Source organism: Amblyomma americanum, chromosome 3 (assembly GCF_052857255.1).
Source record: "Amblyomma americanum isolate KBUSLIRL-KWMA chromosome 3, ASM5285725v1, whole genome shotgun sequence".
Lineage (NCBI taxonomy): Eukaryota > Metazoa > Arthropoda > Arachnida > Ixodida > Ixodidae > Amblyomma > Amblyomma americanum.
The window spans coordinates 29,463,938-29,485,844 of NC_135499.1; the positions used below are offsets into that span (position 1 = coordinate 29,463,938).

Consider the following 21,907-nt stretch of genomic DNA (forward strand, 5'->3'; position numbering starts at 1 on the left):
TGACTTTGAGCAAGGCAACAGACAAGGAGTATGGCTTAGCTGTAAAGCTCCAGCTCGTCTGCAGCACCCGCAACTTCGAGAAGAAGTAATTTTCTTCCCCACGAGTAAGTGGAACTGCCAACATAACTCCCTTCGAGGTCAACATGAGGGCCATGAAGGGAATACAGACGATAGGCAAAGGCGGGACTGCCCTTGCAGACTTTTGCGCCTTTATGAACCTGTCACACCGAGGTCTGCACCACAAGACCTCAGTTAAAGATCTAAAGAGCAATAATAAGAAAGAGAGACTGACAAGGTGGCACAAAATGGGAGCAACTGAAGATTACAGCCCTGGACTGCTATGAAGACGTTCTACAGTGGCACAGGGCAGCTTGCTGCCTAAAATCCAGGTGGTTCTTCTCAAAGACAGAGTAGAAGACGTGTCGAGCGTCGCACCCAGCAGTCCTTTTCAGGATCACCCAACTGCTTGCCATGGTGGGGGCTCGGATCTCCTTGGCTCTGGACCGCTAGGTCTCTCAAAAAACAGTTTTCAGGATTCAAAATATTGTCTTTAGAGCTCAGCACTCTAGCCCTGCAATGCATTGTTTCTAAAAAATCTACCGATAACTTCATGACAATTAACTTTTTTGCAACTTCATCAGACGCTTAAACCTTCCACATTTTTTTAATTAATGTTTCCTTGGATGGAATAAGACACTTTATGTTTTTCTTTGTAGGGAAACAGGTAGGGAACATCTAAAAAAAAATCCGTTGTTGAAAATTCCTCCCAAAATTTTCTATAGTCAGTGTCAAAACATTAAATGCGATTTTTCTCAGCTTCATGTTTTTTGCCAATGTCATTAGCCTTACGGAACTTTTAATTATGTTTTTGTGGTCCAATTTTAATAAATTTTACACCGTTGAATTCAGAAAGAATTGAACTGTGGAGCTATGCTATATTTATGTGGCTGAGTTGAATATACCAAATTTTGTGAACAATAATGCCAGCTAATTATATTCCAGAACAGTGATACGTCGACACAATTGAACATTTTTATAAGACGGTGTACCTTAATAACAATGTAAATAGCATAGCTCCGCATGGCAGGACTTCGCTATGGCTACATTTTAATCGGAACCAAGAAATGTCGAGGGAAAGTGTCTCAATGACCCGTAAGAAATTACCTAATTAGGCTTCAGTTACGTTTCCATAAGTTCAGAACTAATTGAGATAAGCTGAAACTACCGTATTTACACGATTGTAAGTTGACCTATTGTTCATAACTTGAAAATCCGAAGTGGGGGGGGTCGACTTAAAATCGAAACCAAAGCATCTTACCGCAAATAAAGGAGACGAACGAGATATCAGGCATGCTACAGTGTGGTTTAAGTGCGTTAACTGCTACAATGCGTTTTAAGACCAGTGTCTCCCCTTAAGGGTAGAACGCAAATGCGTTATTGGGCTGCCACTGCTTATCAGCGGCCAAAACCTGTGGCCACATGTGGGGAGTGGGCTGGTGCCGGTTTGCTGCTTATCGACAGCCACCATCGGCGGCCTCTCGCGAGGTGGGGATGCCAGTTCTTTGCGTTAACATAGCAGCTGCTCAAGGCCAGCACCAAGAGCAATGCGACAGAGCCACGCAGCAAAAATGCAACCACGCTGTACCATGCCTGGTATCTCGTTTGTCTGGCCTTTATTTATGGTGCGATGCTTTGATTTCGATTTTAAGTCAACACCCTGGATTTTGAAAATTTAAAAAATAGGTCGACTTACAATCGTGTAAATACAGTAGCATATGCGGGGTTTTATGATATTTCTAACACAGGTGCATATTTTCAACATTAGAGAGCCACATCAAAAACAGTTCCTTTGATTACAATGAATTGTGTAAGCATAACTGATCACAATAAGCTTCCATAGTTGCCACCAGCTACACCAATGACGGAGCAAAGCAACCGCATAGCAAGCACCGTGCCGGGTGCCTGTCCTGCGACTAAAATGCTACTGGAGTGACAAAACTAGTTACAGACGCTTGCCCTGTAGCTTTCTCTTCATTGCCAAAAATGTCACGGAGAACAGTGTGTTACGCTGACGCCGCAAAAATGGGAAACGTAACTTTAACAGCTGTCACTGTAAAATGGGGCTTGCATGATGACCCACCGTGGCGGCTGACGGCACGTGAATGGAGGCGACCGAACGGGGCTGCACCTGGTTCGCCAGGTGGCACAGCACCACGCCATCTACCAGAGCAGGGCCCATGTCGGTCGGCAGCTGCACCTTCAGCCGGCTCTCGATCACCTGCATGCAGCAGTCATCACTCCTGCAGTGACTGGCACACTTCTGTCCCAAAGGGAGATGTGAGGTTCCCGAAAGAAGAATGGTTCACATGTGGATTTGCACTCTGCTAGAGGCACAGCGAAGGCAGCACTGTAGCAGTCCATCATTGGCATCAAGAAACAAAGGTTGCCAAAGAGAGGAAGCACAAATAAACGCCAGGACCTCCTTAGAAAACATTATGGTCCCATCAAACTAGTTCCAAAGATCCACAGGGGACTGACTGGCATCATACATGACGGAAGCGAACAGTCACTGAAATCACAAAGATTGTGGAAATATAGTGGGGGACAGCCTTTCGCCCCGCCCGCACTCCCACTTTGCGGATGCAGCGTTCCCGCTCGCTAACCGCAGATGGGGTTCGTGCTCAAGGGACAAAGGGAAGGGACGACACAGCGTTAACACTCATATGCTATTTATTACACTTGCAATCAATGCACAGAGCGGGCCAACTAGCTACAAAACATCAACGAGGCATTCCTCGGAAGTAGAAGGCAACGTAAGGACTTCCGACTTACCGGTTGGGACAGGGGCGCGACTTCGGAAGTATCGACGGCGAACATTTGTATGCGCCGACAATGGCGGCCGGGTTTTCTCGTGCACGCCGCATTCTTGGGGCAAAGCCATTCCCTAGCATTTGCTGGGGAAGGCGACCAGAGCGTGCGTTTGCTGCACTCGCTTCGCTGCATGGAACCAGAAGTCCAGCGGCAAGGCACAACGGATCCCGTGCGCCTGCCGCGGAAGGTGACGAGAGCGTGCGGCTGCAACCGGTCACGACGCTGGCCGCATCCCGAACAGACTCTCTACGGTCCCGCAGAATTCCGCGTAACCTATGAGGTGGCGCTCCCGTCACCGTTCCCTTTCCCCCATGAGGGAGACTTCCCTCCTCGCCCAGCCGGGGCTGCCCGTCCCGACGGCCGACGATGAAGATGGGCCGCATCGAAACGGAGGGGGAAAACAGGTTTCCACAAGATAGGGGATTTTTTTTTTTAAATAGTCGCATTCATCAATCGGAGATTAATAGGTTAATTATTTTTTTAAAGATAACTGATTAGAAAGCAGGAGAGAAAACAACCACATGCCGCCGGTGGGTTCATACCCACGACCTCACGAATTTCACATCTGGTGCTCTACCAACTGAACTACGGCGACAGCTGTGCGATCTTCTGCTGTTGGTGGCGTGTAACCTAACGCTGACAGTGTTCACCCTCGTCCATAACGTAGTGCGTCCTGTATTACGGCAAGTACCACGTATGTCATTATGAGCGCCTCTTTTCCCTTCTCTTGTCTGCTGATTGGAACCATAGAAGACAATTAATTCAGCCCGCTAACCTGAGTTTGGGAAGGGGGAGACAGATGGTCTCAGACTCAATACATTTATTACTGCTGACATATATAAAAATTTCAAAAAATCTGTACTTCTGTGCACTGACTACAGACATGCCATTTAATTTCATTAAAGGAAGTCTTAGTTGTCTTATGCAATGCAAGATTTTTGTTATGTGATTTTAGACAGTCTGGAGCACGGAACTTGCCAAAATGCGTGTCATTGGTTTCTCCTTATATCAAGTGCAATAAGGGTAGTGTCATCTTTCCTTTCACACAATTTGAAAATTTGAGAAAAAAAAGGCATCTGAGTTGCAGCTTTTTTCTTAGTACTTGATACCCTTACTGCCTTCATCACACTTCAAGCTTCTGAATAAAATAAAAACATTCAAATTTGGATGCATGCAACTTGAAAAAAGCATGTTGTAAAACAGTGAGACAGAAAATGTTTAAATGAGAAAAACAATCAAATTTGGATGTATGCAACTTGAAAAAAGCGTGCTGTAAAATAATGATGTGACAGAAAATGTTGAAACGAGAAAGTTATGCAAAAGAAAACCCATCTACACTGCATTAAACTGCTTCAACGTATGAAAAAAAAAATATACTAAACTCGACGAGAGCTGCGTTGCATGCACATGCAGTGTAGAGTTTATATTTCACTATGCAGTCCCTAGATTTTCCAGCTCCTTTACATGTGCCTCTTCTACACCTTGGTTGCATAATGTCTGCATGACTGCTAACATTTGAACCCAATCAAGTGCTGGCTCATAACCTACAAAAGCTACATATACCAGCTGGCTCCATTCTGCGCATTCTACCACACGATTGATGGTGTAAATATGGTCAAATGCAAAGTGGCCTTTCCAGAAGCCAGCCTGGTTCTTTGGTTTAAGGTTTCTCTAATTCCATTGATATCTTCGAAAATAGCTGGTAAGCAAGGGACACTAAACTGATCGGTCTGTAAGTTCTTGACATTCCTTACCTAGAAGAGTGCGGTGAGGGGCTAGATGGTACGACATTATGGGAACAATGAATAACTGCGCAAACAGGAATTGGCATGCTCTAATAATCTAATGTTGATTAGAGCATGCCAATTCCTTAGCTGATTCTAGAGGGCAGCATCTGCCTAAGCATTGTAAGACCTGCAAGCAAGACAACAAAGAATGCACTCCACTTTTCGGCAAGACTAAGGTTATCGGACGCGCGAGGGATAAGAAAGAACGTGAAGATACCGAACCCTTGGAAATCGCGAGATTAGGGTCTAACAAATGTGTTAGCGAGGCTTTCATACACCTGCACCACAAAGACTTGGAGTTTCTTGGTTTGGCGTGATGATTATGGCTTTTGTCTTTGCTGTTGGTGCGCATGCGCTTTGCTGTCGAAGGAAGGAGCCGTTGGTGCAATAAACCAGTTGTTAGTCTGCGCCTGTCTCGTGTGGTTCTTCTCTCGTGTCCCGTCCTTTTTGCGCAGTTATTCATTGCTCCCATCATTCCTTACTTTATGGTTAAAATATAAGCATTCTTCCAAACTTCCAAGTACGCTTGAGGTCTTGAAGCAATGCATATAGGAGTGGCAAATTTTTCTAGCACAGTGTCCCACCATCATTCAACAGATATGCAGTTACTTGATCGTCACCTGCTGCTTTGCATTGCTTGTAAGCCTTAAAAACTGGGCCACGTGCAGCTGGTCTTTGACAAAGCATGACACAATTTCAGCCAAGTTAATGCTTTTGGCACAGCAAGGCATAGAATATTGTATCTGCACCAAAGTGGCACACCTGATGCCGCTGCCCCGCCCCTGACCAGTGGACGACACTGCACCTTGGGCAAGTGCTACTCTTCAGCCAAAGCAGTGCGACTACAGACACTTAATTTTAGTTGAATGTTTTCTTCTTTCAAAAAGTGCACTAGGCATTAGAATACATAGATCACTGCATGTTATTTTCCTATGACCACTAAATAATTTATAATTAAATTTCTTTTCTCATTTTGTTTCTGTTTCATCAATCAAACAATGGCTGTGACACATGGTTGACCTTTAGGTCATGTGATGCACGAAAAAGCCTGCAATATAAACGCTAATTTGCAGTTTTAACTCACTACAACACTTACACCAGCGTGCTTCATGAGTTGGATTCACAACAAACGATGTATCAGCATTTATATTGCCTCACATGATCTAAAGGTCAACTACCACAGCCATTGTTCAGTTGATGAAACCGAAACCAAACCAGCATCAAGAAGATATTCAATTATAAATTATTTAGCAGTCGTTGGCGAATATCATGCTTTAATCCATGTACATTAATGTCTAACGCATCATTTTAAAGAAAAGAGCACGCAAGCAAAAATTTGGTGCCTAGAGTCTTTTAATGATGTGCTCAGATCACTAATAAATTTGTTTTAGATACATAAAGGAAAAATTCAAGCTGGCCTGTATCAACAGACTGTAGTTGTCGAGCACATTTTAGACTCGCAAGGGACTGCAAAAATGCCCAAATAGTCAGAACTTCCGCGAAAAGAGTCACAGAACTTCAACTTCTAACTCTTGGCATTCGAGGGCTGTAATGCCGTCAGCACGTCGCCGACATATGCAAGGAATGGGGAAAAATCCAAATGCAAAAGCGAATGCGCTACTGTGAGAACTGCACTGTGCCCACTGTGTAGAGGGTCCAAAATGAAAAGGTGGAGAAAGATAAGAAAGAAGCAACAATCGGCCAAAAATAAGCTCCATCTGCGTCGGCCTTCGCAACTAAACCTAGTGGCTACAGCTGAAAACTAAACTCTTAGTCTGAGACACCATTACTGAATACACACTGTAGTGGCTTGCACACGACGGGAAGCGGTTTCCCTGTCATCAATACGACAGTTACTGCTGGTGTCGTGATAGAAAAGTTGGGGCTGAGATGCATTTGTCGTGTCACCGCAACAAACACAATCACTTTGAGGAGCACCGCATTTTTCTTCTGTTCGCCGTCTCCGCGTAGCTGTGCACCTCCCATGCAGTTAGCTGCTGCCACCTCTGCATATTCAGGAAGAGTTCCACGAACTGTGACTACTTATTCAAGCCTGTACTCACAGCCACGCATGCGCAATGTGCCGGCCAGCGGAAAAACTTAACCCTTAAACTACCAACCCCGAGCTGTACTTGTCATGGGAGGTTGTACTAGTATCGCCAATGACGAGTCACACTCTTCCAGCCCAAAGTTCCGGTCCCACAGCCAAAGATAAGTTATGGGTGGCAATTGCACTGGTTGCAATTTTCACACCAGAGAAAGGCAGTTGTCAGTGAATTACGCCTTGTGCCTTTAGTGCATGTTTTAAGCCTGACAACAGTCATTTTCGTCAAAAATCATCAAACGATTTGGCAATTTTTGCATGTTTTCCGGGAATTGATTTGATGATTAGGATTAACAGGTTGCTCCCATTTAGCTCACACTCCGTTTTATTCGAAGCACTTTTGGAACCCTTGCAGTTCGAATTACTGATGTGGCTTCACTTTATACACTATCGAAACCTATAGTGGCCGGGATGTACTGTAACTGTTCCACTGCAAGCCCAAAAGCTGCTGATGTCAGCCGCTTGCATCATGACAAATGTGAGCCCGCATTCTGAATAATTAGAGGTGTGCGTTTGGCTGATAACACTCCTTGTCTAGGTGCTCTCGACGTAGCCCAGTAGGCTGATGTCTGGCCCCGAAAGGGCACGAAATCTGATGCCAATAAGAGTAGGCATGTGGTTGGAAAAGCACTACAAGTGCGCCTAAAAGACGCCTGCTCCTCCCAGTAGGCCATATGTTAAGCAATAACCACATGAGGCGATGCTCCTCGTGACGTGACACGTGATGGCCATCGCCTACCTATGCCACTGGTGCACCCACACGAAGCGATTAGACTTGGTTATATAGCGGCCCATTGCCAGTGTGGCTTGGTTGCTCAGACTTCAATGTTCAGCCACCTAGCATTATTAGGAAAGCATAACTGAGCTAGCATGGCGTTTTTAAGGCTAAATGGCATAAAGGAAGATAAAAACTATCATGAAAATCTCACTCTAACAATATTCTAACACAAACAGCGCCGTTGCGCCAAGCTATATTTTCTGGCGCAGAGACTGGTAAGAAGTGAGACATATGCCATAACATCATTTCTTGTTCTGCTACTCCTACCAGGCTTTCACTGAATTGTTTCAGTGCACGGCTCACAATGAAGCAAACATCAACAGCTTCTTCACTGAAAATATACCTGAAACCATGACCGAAAAACCAGCTTCGCTAGCAATATAATCTAGATTAGAAGTTACGCACTGGCAAAGGTTTCTGCTAGTTAGCTAGTTTGGTAAGCTGCCTGGGGGTGATAGGCAAAATTTTCTGCAAACCCAAAACCTGAGCGACAGTGGTTTAGCGACTGCTGGCCTATGATCTGAAGCCCTCACAGGGCTTGTTGCCATAAATTATCGCTAGGTGTTTGCAAATATTTGAAACTTAGAATAGTTTTCAAATAGTATTTGCTATTCAATTTCATTTGCACCGCATTTCAAGACTGTAACTACAGTAAAAACTCGTTAATTCGAACCTCGATAATTCGAACTACACTACTTGGTCTGGCCAAGCTCCACAGAGATCTGTGTATAAAAAAGCCTGGTAATTCGAAACCGAGTTGGTTCCACTACAGATAACTCAAACTACGCGCCACTGCATCTGGGCGGCTTGGCACGCAGCACTTGGCAAAAAAAAAAAGCACCTCCACATAGTTAGATGCTGCGCACGTCCTAAACGGGGACAGAAGATGGAACCAGATAAAGCCGTGGAAGAGTAGGTAAAGCCTAAATGGCGCCATCACCGGCACGGTGGCCGGCAGCGCTGGAGGGTAGGGGTTGGCGGCCACTGTGGTGGATGCCTACACTCTTTTCCGCGCAGCCTCTGAAACTCACAACTAAACACTCATTAATTCGAGCCCTGTTAATTTGGAAATACGGATAAGTACTGTCGGCGCAGTCCCAGCCAACACCCATGAAAGGCTATGACTTCAGACGGGTGCTATACATGCGAAAAACTTTTTTTCTCTTCCTCCACTACGGCACCTCTCTCTTCTTTTCTCCTTTTACTCCCTCCTTTATCCCTTCCCTTCAGGTGTCCGCAAAACCAATTACAGTAAAACCTCGTTAATTCGAACTCTGTTTATTCGAAATCCCGCGTAATTCGAAGGTTTTCGGCGGTCCCAGCAGTTTGCATGCAAATTTTGCCGGATAATTTGAACAGCCAGCGCGCCCTCATCCGGATAATACGTCAATTTAAGCCATGGCCTCCGTGACTTTTACATAGTGCCAGTCTCTGAGGCCAGTATAGTTGCCGGAGTGGAAGCCAGGCGGCACTTTAAATCAACTTCCTGTTTCCGGTGCTTTGTTGTGCCTTAGTGATCTGCACCGGTTTTGGAGGCTAGCTTTAGGTCTCCTCGATTTGGCTGCACTTTCTGCACTAGTTCACAAAAGTGCCGTGCCAGTGCAGCGCCAGTTCTTGCGACGCGAGTGTAGCCTGACACTAGTGCTGTCGGTGCAGCGGCCAAATCGAGTGCAAAAGTGCAGAAACTTTCGTCTGCTGCGGCCATGTACGTACGTGTTGGTGTTTGTCGCGTGTTTTCACATATGCGCGAGATTGTGCTAGCTGCACTGAACGCTGTGTATTTGCTCCAAGTGGCACATCTCGTGGAGCGGCTATGAACATTGTTAATTCCAAAAGTGGTGAAGAATTTGACACCGTTCTTTCCGTTGCGTTGTGTAAAGGGGCGCAGGCCGGTCGACCGTCACTGATTCAACGGGTACTTCGAAGAGGCAACAATTAGACAGGTTATTCAGACTACCGCTCGAGACGATCTTTTACAGTCCATACGCGTGATTCAGGTTGCTTCCGTCCTATCGAAAAGTGACCACGGTTGTCCGCCAAGAGTTGCCTGATCTATAATTGAACTCAATCGCGTTCACTTTCGGCGGACGGTGACGGCGACGTGACGGTCAGAGGCTAATTAAGTGGCAGGCGAAGGTGTGGGCTAACTACCGCGCCAAGCAGTCGCGCATCGATGACTACTTCAAGTGACCGTTTTTCAGGCGAAGTAAAGGTGCAGTGTTGATACAGCCACGTTTTGTACGTTTATTTCTCGTTTTTCGTCCATTTTTGATAATTCGAAAACCCGGTTAATTCGCTGATTTTTCGCGGTCCGACGGACTTCGAATTAACGAGATTCCACTGTATTATTATTACTTCTTTGTGAGTGTCATCCATCCTTCCACCCATCAGTTGCCAACGGAAACACGCGGTCAGCCATGATCATGACGCCGGCTTTTAGCATTGTTCGCTGCAAAAGGCATTTGTTGGTATCGCACGTTCCAATGATTGAGTGGCAGTAGACGGCATCAGTCCCAATCGCCCATGGCACAATAAAGGGCGACCCACATGGAGTGTTTTTCTTGCGGAAAACTGGCATCCGGCCGCCGGGCGGCCTTTCGCCACTGATCAAGCCGGGCTAGATATGTCCACCCAGCAGTCAGCCGCTGGCCGCAAGCGGCCAACGTGGACTCTTAGCCAAACCAATCAGGGCACGACCACTTCTGACTTCTGCCCGCTTCTACAACATGGCCGCGCCTGGCGAAGCGGCCTCTCGCTTCACGAACTCGTCATTGCCGCTACACTGTGCCTCATGTTCACGGCAAACAAAAGTCGCATGAAACTCTCGCTTTGTCTGAAGATGCCCACAGCACGAAATATTAGCGATGAAACACGCCAGATTCTTATAATGCTTCTGGATTCTCAAAGCTGCTAGGCTTAGACACTGCGAGTCAGTTGACGTCCGGAATTGCGGGAGGTTAAAACAGGTTAACTATTTTGGTTCAGAAAGGGGTCACAAAGAATAATTTGTCCTCTTTGTCGTCATTGAATAAAAAATTGCTTAACTGTAAATGCACAACTGTTCTTTTCAGAATTTTACTAAGCTATGGAATCACGCCGTTTCTAATCCTGGCGGCAGCGGTCAGGCGGCAGCCGCCCGTTTTCCGCCGCTTGTGCTGCACGGCGGCGGTGGGGCGGCGTTCGTTTCGCCGCACCGCTCAAAAAGGCTTGCACAACCGGACAAGCGCTGGCACTCTGCCAAGTGCGCTTCTTCCCCTTGCTAGAGCTTATGTCAAAAGGTAAGCACACTGTGATGTTATCGCCGCGCAGCATCTTGGCGCACTGCCAAGAAATGCGTTGTGGACCGCGACAGTGCGAATTACATATACCGTAATGCAAATGGTTCTTGTCAGTTTTTTTGAGGCCATTCGATTAGTAGAACATTGGAAAATTCAAACTCTTTTTCCCGGTCCTGTGAAGTTTGAATTAATGAGTTTTTACTGTATTTGAACCACATAAACTTCCAGAAACTGTGAATTTCTGCACGGCTCATCAATTCTGCTCCTTCTTTAGTGGTTCAGGAGGTTCTTGTTCAAGAAATTTTTGTTCATCTGAACTCACGGTGAAACATTCCCAAACGGCAGTATCTTGCACTTGTCATACAAGTTAGCTTGCTCTCTGCTCATACAATCAACTGGCAGCACATGGCAGAACCCTGTGCATGACAATGCTAGGGCTTGCCTAAAATCAATGTGCTGACGGCCATCGAGAGCTGCCTCCGCGCACTCGCACGCTGGAAAATGAAGTGCTGTACCATGTGACACGTCAGTGCGTCAACAGCTGGCTATGAACCTTACTGGTAACGAACATCTTGTTTTAGATCCCTATGATAAAATGCACGTGCACATAGAACCGGCCCAGCTGGTGGAAGGTAGTGGAAGGGAAGAAATTGTGGCCTGTGTGTAATGCTGGGCTTTTTTCGCAAGAACTGCTTTGATTGCTTTGAATTTTTGTCGGTTAAAATACAGAAACTTCATATCTTAGGCTACAGAGGACAAGAAAAGAAAAACACAGCCACTCCATGTATGGTGCTACGTATGCACTGGGGCGCCTAACAGCGTGGTTTCATTCTCGTGCCTTCACAGTTTGCGACAATGTTTCAGTGGTTGGGACCCATCACAAGGCTTGCAGCCAGGTGAAACCGACATACGAGGCATAAGAGGGCTACTTGTCATTGTGAATGCACTGCATTTCGGGCAACATTCCATAACAAGTGCTTTGTCTTCAGGTGTGACGAGAGAGCATGGAAAGGATCATTCCACTCGTGCTGCAGCTCATGTTGCTACTTCCCTGTCTGTTTCACGAGGTGTCTTGTGTTTTGCCAGCACTGCTTTGCCTCCTTGTTATTCGACCGCAGATATCACTCCTACAGTGACGAGGTATCTGGCCCCCTTACAATGCTTCATTACAGCATTCAACAAATTCCTTTGTCATGTACACATTAAGTGAAACTCTGATATTCGACTTTTTTTCACTTACACCAAATTTTATTCAGAGTATTGTAAACAACTGGTATCAGTCTAAAATAAATTCTGTTGCTTTTACTACAACATGGTTCCCACTTTCTTACTTAATGCCTTGTAGGTCTTACAAGTACAGTATATTCTCATTCAAACTTCAAGGGACGGAAAAAAAGTTTAAATTAATCAAAAGCTCAAGTTATCGAATGACCTAAATAAAATTCAGAGAAACCATTTAATTGCTGCAGATTTATTTGGAGAAACAGTCACCTGCCTTTGACGCAACAGTCGCCTGCCTTTGACGCGAAAACTGCGCGTCCACTACGATTCCGCGCAGTTCTGTGATATACTTCACTGCACAAACACCGTCGTGGACTCGAGGCAGAATTGCTCCAGAACGGCAAGAGCCACCGTGGCCTCTTTCACCGTGTGGCGCGGTACCTGTGGCAACTCCTCACATGCGGTGTCGCCATCAGAGACTTCGTCATCCGAGGCACCGAGCACATTTTAGACAATCTCGTCCTTAAAATGACCATCATCGGACAGGGCATCGGAGCACTCGTAAATGGCACGCATTGGTTCATCTGCACCAGACTGAGCAAAGCCACAGTGACGGAAACAGTTGGCAATTACCTGCTGTGGCGTACTGTCCCACTCATAAGCTAGATGTGCACGGCGCTGAGAAACGACACCTCATACATTTTCATAACCTCATTGCACAAGAGCATCCTTTCCAGGAGGTGCCTCCTATACTTTGTCTTGATGAACTGAATGATCCCCTGGTCCAATGGCTGCAAGACAGCCGCAGTGTTTGAAGAAAAGAAGGCTAGCTTTATCGCCTCTAGTCCACAAACGTTGCAGTGTGCACTGCAATTATCAACAATCATCAACACCTTCCAGTCATTCGCCCGGAACATATGGTCCAGCTTGTGCAGCCATTCCCTAAATATCTCCGTGGTAGTCCATACCTTATGGTTCGCGTAATAGTCAACTGGGAGGCTTTCTAAATTTTTAAAACGTCCAGGTTTCCAGGACCTGCTAATCACAAGCAGAGGCAGGCGCTTCGTTCCGGTCATGTTTGCCGCAAGGAGAATCGTCACTCATTCTTTGCTGCGTTTTCCACCAATACAGGGATCCCCTTTAAAGGCAATAATTTTGATCGGGAGTGCCTTGAAAAAAGTGCAGTTTCGTCGGCATTGAAAATATCTTCCGGCACAAATGCAGCAGTATGCTCGCAGAGCTCTCTAGCTTTCCAATTCTCAGTGACGTTGTCATCGACGGCAGCTTTTCCTCTACACATGCTTCTGAAAATCCGTGTCTCTTCTTAAAACGACTCAACCAACCATCAGACATTTTAAATGTAGTAACCCCCCCCATCTTGAGGGCAAACCTTTCAGCCTGCGCGCAAAGCTTAAGGGCAGCAGTGTGCTACGAGTCACCAATCCATCGCCGAACGGCGTTCTCCACCTTGGGATGTGCTGCTGTTTGTAGACGCTTTCGCCTCTTGCCAAACTTTTCACTCTCGTATGCTCTCATAATCTCAGACTCCATCTTCACGAACGTTGACAAACTGCTCTTCATGTCATATTTGCGCATGGCTTCTTGGCGTGAGAGCCAGTCTTTCAAAGCGTTCCAAGGTTTCCACTTTTGTGCCCAAGTCCTTTGCTGGGCAGTATTTCGGCCGCTTCGGAGTAGCCATGATGTTGCTGAGTTCTAGCAGAACTGTGCTTAACAAGAACGGGCCTGTGAAACGATGCAAATGCGGATCCACACACAACGAACAAAGCGAGATAAGCACGTAGCCTCGGCGCACTGCAGCACGAAACCACATGTGAACAAAGGCCGCCAACAAAACGCACACACGGGCTAATGAGCGTCTGAAACTACGGGCAGCTCGGCTCAGCTAGTGGACTGACCTGCAGCCAGTAACCTCTGCTGGTTCTGGCTGGCGGGCTTTCAGAAACCGAAACTTTATGTTTCTGGCGGCCATGTGATTGCTGTCTTGCTCACTAAGCAAGTCGCGAGTGCGTTGCAAAAAATTCATCGTTGATTTCAGGCTTCTGGAAGTTTGTGTGTTGGGTTTGTTTGTTTGTTTGTGTGTTGGGTTTTATGGCACATAGGCAGCTAAGGCCATCATGCGCCAAACTCAAGGTGTAGAATTGGCTTTCTGTAGAATGTTTACGAATATCAAAAAATGCCGATGGCGTAGATGACCTAAAAACATTGTGCTGCCTAGTAAAAGAAGAGAAGAAATTTGGAAATCGCTAATGGTAAAAGCCTTAAAGAAGGTCAGGCAGCCTTAGTGGCTATCCTTGGCTAGGCAAGGATCCTGAGGCTCCCAACCAATCAAATAAAAAGCCTCAGCCTACTTCTCAGGAATGAGAAAGTGGCTGAGGTGTATCATGTAATAAAGGGAACCAGTGGTTCAAAAATTACAGTTTTTCGAGGACGCCCGCTGCTTTTAAAAAGCTAAAAACGGAGGGTATGTTAACAATGGCATTATCAGCTAAGAGCAATGTTGGGTGAAAAGGAATGTATTCATGATAAAATTGAGTGAAGTACTTTTTTCTTAGTTTTTCTAGTTTCACACATGAGAATAGAATGTGGTTAACAGTAAGTTCTTCTCCGCATTCCTCGCAACCAGGTTTATCTTGTTTTGTTAGCAGGAAGTTGTGCGTGAGGTGCGTGTGGCCTATTCGCAGACGGCATAAAACAACTTCTTTAAAACGTTCCTGGTGCACACATGACTTAAATTCACCCAAAACTGGTTTTACAAAGTGCAGTTTATTATTCACTTCGCTGTTCCAACGCGACTGCCATTTTTGTCTTAATTTCTGTTGAACTAATTTCATGCAGTCATTAAAGGGTACATCTACTTTTTTTATTTCCTTGCCCCGAGCTTGAGCGGCACACAAATCTGCTCTCTCATTTCCTTTTATACCGACGTGGCTCGGGACCCAGCAGAGTTTAATGTTTTGTCCTCGAGCTGTTGCTGTTACAATGTTGTGTATGATGTCCCCAAGTATGGGAGTGGTTGCGTTTTTAGAGTGGAGGGCTGTAAGTACACTTAAAGAGTCTGTGTAAATAATAGTGTTTTTGAGGTTCTCATTTAATATTTTTTTTGTTGCCACACATACTGCGTAACATTCTGCGCTGAAGATGGATGCGCACTGTGGAAGTCGCATTGCTGTCTCTGAATTTCCTCGCACCACTGCGCTTCCTACGTAAACATTCGTTTTTGAACCGTCGGTGTAAAAGTCCGTAAAACTACTGTATTTTTCTTCGAGTGCAAGGAATTCCTGTACTATATGTTGTTTTGGAGTTTGTTTTTTTTGGAACTGCATAAGGGTAAAATCACAGATTGCCGGAAAATTGTGCCATGGAGGCAGTGGAGCTCGTCTTCGAGCAATGGCAGGTAATGTGTCCAGTACTCCGAGGTTTTGACACATCTCTTCAAAACGCAGGAGGAGTGGCCTGATAGCTTGTGGTTTGTTGTTAAAAAGTGTTCTTGATGGGCACTTTGTGACTATGGGGTAACATAGGTGTTTGGGAAGCGAACGGATTTTTAAAACGTACGAGCACGTGAGCATGGTTCTTCGGTCCTCGAGTGACGGTTCGTTGGTTTCTACATAAAGACTGTTAATGGGTGATGTCCTGTAAGCACCAGTGGAGAGACGCAAACCCAAGTTATGCACTGTATCTAGTCGTTTAAGGTATGATGGTCTCGCTGACCCATACATTATACATCCATAATCAAGGGTAGAGCGTACTACAGAGCGGTAAATTTTTAGAAGGCATGTCCTGTCGGCACCCCAATGTTTTCGTGACAGTACTTTGAGTATGTTGAGGGATCGGGAGGCTTTCTTTTTCAGTGCATTTATATGAGGCAGGAAAGTGAGCTTTTTGTCAAAGGTTACGCCTAGGAATTTGTGCTCATTTTTCACCGGTAGCTGTGTGTTGTTCAGGTGTATAAAAGGGTCACCCTGTAAGCCTCGCTTAATAGAGAAAAGAATGGCCACGGTTTTCTGTGTGGAAAACCGGAACTCGTTCTCGTCTGCCCAGGTCACCAGTTTATCCATTGTCAGCTGTATTTGTCTCTCGCATGTTACCAGGTTTGAGGATGTGCAGGCTATTTGCAGATCGTCAACATAGACGGAATACATAATGGCCTTCGGTATTACTTTGGCTATGGAATTTACTTTAATAACAAACAATGTCGTGCTCAAAATACACCCCTGAGGAACCCCGTTCTCTTGAACGAAGCCCCTGGACACGGTTGATCCTAGGCGCACTTGAAATGAGCGGTCGGAAAGGAAGTCCTTCAGGCAGTTCAACATCCTACCACGGATGCCAAGATCTGCGAAGTCACGAAGGATGCCGAACCTCCAGGTGGTGTCGTATGCTTTCTCGAGGTCAAAAAAGACGGCAAGACAGTGCTGTCTGTGTATAAAAGCCTCTCGGACAGTATTTTCCAGGCGAGTGAAGTGGTCTGTTGTTGAGCATGCTTTCTTAAAACCGCACTGATGGATGTCAATAAGCTCAAGAGATTCAATCAGAAAAGTTAGTCTTTTATTCAGCACACTTTCGAATGATTTGGCAAGGCAGCTGGTAAGGGCTATCGGCCTGTAACTAGTAGGGGATGTTGGTTGTTTTCCAGATTTCAGGAATGGTACAATAACTGCTTTCTTCCAGGCTTTCGGCAATCTTCCGAGCACCCACACTTGGTTAAAAAACTTCAAGAGCGCCTCCACAGATGGCTGGGAAAGATGTGCTAGCATTTCGTAATGTATATTGTCAGGGCCAGGTGCTGTCTTTTTTACGGCCGAGAGAACTTCGTTTATTTCTTGGAGTGTTATTAAACCATTGTACGGTTCTTTTGTGCAGCCCGTTGTTGGAAGTCTATGTTTCTCCACTGCATGTTTATGCTTTAAAAATGTTTCTGTGTAGACTGAAGAACTATAAATGTTTGAGAAATGTTCTCCCAAGATGTTTGCCTGTTCCTCTATATTTGTCTGTGTACCTGGAGCTGTTAAGAAAGGAATTGTGTAAGGAGAAAAGCTTCTGTTAAACTTGTGGACTTGTTCCCACATTTTTTTGGACGTAACTGAACTATTTATGCATGATACGTAGCTTCTCCATAATGTTCTTTCGGCATTTCGGCGGATGTACCGAGCTTTTGCTCTCGTCTTTTTAAAGTTGATGAGGTTATCTTGAGTTGGGTATCTTCGAAAAACTCCCCAAGCTTTATTTTGCTTCTTTTTTGCTTCCCGGCATTCCTGCGTGTACCATACCTTGTTGTTTTGTCGTACTATTCCTGACGATTGCGGAATAGCTTGGCACGCAGCATCAATAATGCAGTTTGTAAAAATTTCATTCAGTTCGTCAACGTTAAGACTGTTTGAAAATAATTTCTCCAGGCTAGCCTTTTCTCTAAATAGTTGCCAGTCGGCTAGGTGTAGTTTCCAACGGCGTGGTTTACTAGGGATGACTGATGGTGGTGATGAAAAGTTAATCACTACCGGAAGATGATCGCTTCCGTACGGGTTATCGAGAACATCCCACTTAAAATCGGTAAAAACGGAAGAAGAGCTAAAAGATAAATCTATGCAACTCATTTTTCCTGAGGCTGGAGAGCAATATGTGGGTTTGCCTGTATTGAGTAGGCAAACATTATTGCACAGAATAAAATCTTCTAATATACGGCCCCTAGTGTCTGTCTGTTCACTCCCCCAGAAAGGGGAGTGTGCATTAAAATCCCCAACTACCAGATATGGCTCTGGTAGCTGATTAAAAAGTGATTCTAGGTCATGAAGTGTTACTGTGAGGTGTGGCTGAAGGTATACTGAACATAAGGTAATTGTTTTAAAGCTAATGACGGTGACTGCAATGGCTTCATAATTCGTCTGCAGCTGGATTTCACGTGTTGCAACACCGCTCTTAACAACGACAGCAACACCTCCAGAGAGCCTATCTGCCTGCTCACGGTCACGGCGAAAGACTTTATAATTCTTAAAAATATTTTTTTGTAAAGGTACCAAATTGGTCTCCTGAAGGAACAGTGCTACAGGAGACATAGAGCGTAGGAGATCTGTTGTATCGCTGTAGTTATTTAAAATTCCACGGCAGTTCCAGTGGATAAGGAACGCCATGATTATTTTAAGGAGGAGTGTTTTGAGACCTCAGGTCCCTCCTTGTTGAGGGCCTGTTATCGTGGTTTTTTCTTTTTTCCGGTCAAGAGAGCCCCGTCGCCGTTGCGACCGAGGCGAGCTTTGACTTGTATCCATCGCCTCCATGGAGGCGCTGGAGTTCCGCGGGGAACCCGCGGGCAGGGGGGTGGTAGACTTCTCCCGAACGGGGGAAGCCTTGCGGGCTGCCGACTTGGAGGACGGCCGGCCCGTTGTTGGGGGTGGCATAGCAGCTCTCGCTGCATCTGCCTAACGCTTTCTGCATAACGCTCTCTTGCCTCTTTAAAAGTGATATTATCTTTTGTCTTTATTGTAATGATTTCCTTTTCTTTTTTCCAGGCAGGACAAGACCTTGAGTAAGCAGCGTGCTCGCCTTCGCAGTTTGCACAGCGTGGCGCAGCGTCGCAGCCGTCTGATTGGTGGTCATTGGAGGCACATTTAGCACAGGTGTTGCGGCCGCGGCAGCTCTGGGAGCCGTGACCGAACTTCTGGCATTTGAAACAGCGTCTAGGGTTGGGGATATAAGGGCGAACGGAGATTTTTGCATAGCCTACCTCGATTGACTCGGGTAGGGTGCATGAGGCAAACGTCAGGACCAGGTGTTTTGTCAGAATCTCTTTGTTGTCTTTGCGGATTGTAATGCTGTGGACGTTGGTAACATTCTGAGGGTTCAGTCCTTCAAGCATCTCTTCCTCTGTTAGGTGCAGGAAATCATAATCTGAGATGACACCACGTACTGTGTTCAATGATCTGTGCGGTGTAACAGAGACAGGAATATCGCCAAAAGTTTCAATGTTTGCAAGCTTTGAAATCTGAGTTATGTCGAGCAGTTCGAGGAGGAGGTCACCACAAGCCAACTTTGTGACTTTGTACTGAGGGCCCAGGGATTCTGTAAGAACTCTTGAAACAAGGAACGGGGATATTTGTCTGGCTGGCTTTTCTGTTTCTTTACTGTGGACGATGTGGTACTTCGGAAAAGTTGTCTTCTTTTTACTGAAAAACTGTGTTGTGACATCGGTCCGTCCTCTTTTCAGAGGGCGATCATTATTAAGCAGGGAGGAAGCCATAAAAAATTTTGTTCTTCGGCCTTGGTGCCAGCCGCCCACCATGGAGCCCAACTAGGGGACAGGACAGGAACTTGAAAACAAGTCCTGCCCACGCCAGCTGTACACCATTGCTATAACCGAATATGACGAAACCCAGGATAGTTCGCCACACAGGGTTAACCCTAGCCGCCAGGAAAAAGGAATAAACCAAGGAAGGAGGAGGAGACAGGAGAGTTGTAAGAAAGATGATAGGAAAGTAAAAGATGGAGGGGAGGATAAGGAAAAGACGACTGCCGATTTCCCCCGGTCGGGTCAGGCCGGAGGTGCCGTCTACAGGAAGCTGGGGCCAAATTGGTGTGTTGCCTCCGCCGAGGGGCCTTAAGGGTCCAAATACTCGGCATCGGCTCAACCACCAGGATCCCCTTTTCCCCGGACACGGCGATGCCACGCACGGCGAGGCGCGGGTGCTCGGGTCCGTGGTGATGCACAGTTCACCATCATCCCCTTGCGGGGATGTCCCTGCGGATGCTCGGGAACCCGCGGTGTCGCCACTCACCGTCGCGACGCCTGCAAGCTGCAGGCGCCCCCCTGCGGGGCAGGCTTCTGGAAGTATATTTTTGCGATCATCTGCCGTAAAACCCGTACTTCGGCATGCCTGCACCATGGAAGCTGGGCCGAATTAACTGGCACGAGAGAGTAGCAGCGTTTGAATTATTGAGCGCCCGACTCCATATAGTTCTATGGGCGCAGGCTGGGACCGAGCTGGCTATCATCCGATTTTTCAAATTAACAGGGGTCAAATTCACGAGATTTTACTGTATAACAAATTATGCTGACGGTGAGTGAAAACAAGATTAGTTTGCAATATCTCTGTTTACTTTCAAAGCAGCATTACACGTAAAAGCATTTCTCTTAATTTTGAACTACCTGAACTGATAATCGAAATAATTCGATTTGATTTGCAAGAGATTTTTATTATTCATATTCGCTCTGCATTAAAAAATTTGCCATTTTCTCACTTCTAATAAATTACTATTTTCTGGCCATGTTTCGCAGACCTGGCAGCATTAAAAAAAATATTACAATCAATTAGCACCTAATTTTTAATATTTAAATTTGCTTTGCACCCTAAAATTTTACCTGGCAGCATTAAAAAAATATTACATTCAATTAGTACCTAATTTTTAATATTTAAATTTGCTTTGCACCCTAAAATTTTACTATCTGCACAGCTCTAATTATCGCCTCATGGAGTTAGTGCTTTACTGTCAAAGGTGGCTTGGTTGTGCGTTATACAGTAAAACCTCGTTAATTCGAACTCGAGGGGGACCGGAGAATTGTTCGAATTAAGCGGAGTTTGAATTAACGAGCGCGCGCTAAAAAAAGCGGCCATCACGCCCGGCAGCACGGGCCGAAGCTAAAACAGGCATATCTGAGATCGTTATCTCTTACTATGCGCTACTACACATTTGCGGCGGCCGATTGCGCGAATTAAAATCATTGAGCCCGAATGTCGAAGGAAATAAAGTTAATTTGTTTATGCGGTTGGAGCTAACATCAAAATGCATTCGCGTAAGCAGCAAGCTTAATGATTAAATATGACACTATGCTTCAAGAACATGTTTATTAACAGCAGATTGGCAAAGCATGTCAAAGAGAAAAATAATCGGTGATGCGCATTTGTTTTCGTTTTCTTTGCCGTGACTCGACAAGCATCGTCTGCAACTTGCCCAACAGCTCCAACGCAGCGTCCGAATTATCATCGGCGGAGAAGTAGCGCGCAGCCAGATCGAGTGCTGACGCTGTTTCACATGCACTCGGGGGTGGCAATGGATCGTCGCCTCCGTCGGACTCGTCGTCGCTGTCAGCTGTGCTCGCCGCGCCTGAGTTGTGCGGCATCTGGTCACCGCAAGCCGCTTCAATAATCTTCAATCTTCAATTCAAATCCTTTGCGGAGTACTTTCCTCGGTTTGCCATGATTGGCACAGTCGATGAGACGTCACCAGCGAGACACCAAACAAACGAGGAATATCACGCAACACAAACTTCGCTAGACACCGCGGCAACAAAGACTAGGCGAAAGAGGGGCCAGGTGCTACGTGCAGGATGAAGGAAAGGAAAGAGTCTGCGCTTCCCGAGCTGCACAAAAAAAGGGTACCGGAAGTCACGCATTCTCGCAATGGCTACTGGGAGAGTTTAGCCGACGGCACAGCCAATAGAACGCTGGGCGCAGTGGCGTCGTCTGCTGCATGGGCAGGCGCGCTGGGACGGTGCCCAAGTAGAGGGAAGCGGGGGAACGGAGAGGGGAGGCCCGCTTGATTGAAACGTTTATTTCCATCAGAAAAAAAGCGCGGCTTCAAAAAAATGTGACGTAACCGCCTCTCCCGAGTACTTCCTTCCTCCATGGTCGCGTGCGTCTCCAATGGTCACGACCGCCTCGGCGCAGCGGAAACCTGCAACGGCTTGCGCCAGAGCCACCGTGGCCGGAGCATATGCGGCGCCCGCGGTAGGGTGGCTACCCGCGTGACCGCGCGTCAGCCAAAAATAGACAAGCCAATGCTTCGACGCTCCGGCAGCGAAAACCTGCTACGGCATGCACCGGAGGGTTGGTTCGGGCAACGAAATTCACGTCTCGCC

The 21,907-nt window shown here is 46.2% G+C and overlaps 1 protein-coding gene across 10 annotated transcripts in view; it reads right to left on the reverse strand.

Annotated features, from left to right (window-relative positions):
* The window catches only part of Lrch (Leucine-rich-repeats and calponin homology domain protein), a 314,440-nt gene that overhangs the window by 64,137 nt on the left and 228,396 nt on the right, over positions 1-21,907 (reverse strand). For all 10 annotated transcript variants that reach the window (XM_077657196.1, XM_077657188.1, XM_077657195.1 and 7 more), the window contains one exon: positions 2,141-2,278. In XM_077657196.1, the coding sequence (XP_077513322.1) occupies positions 2,141-2,278 (138 nt within the window). The remainder of the gene's footprint in view (positions 1-2,140; positions 2,279-21,907) is intronic.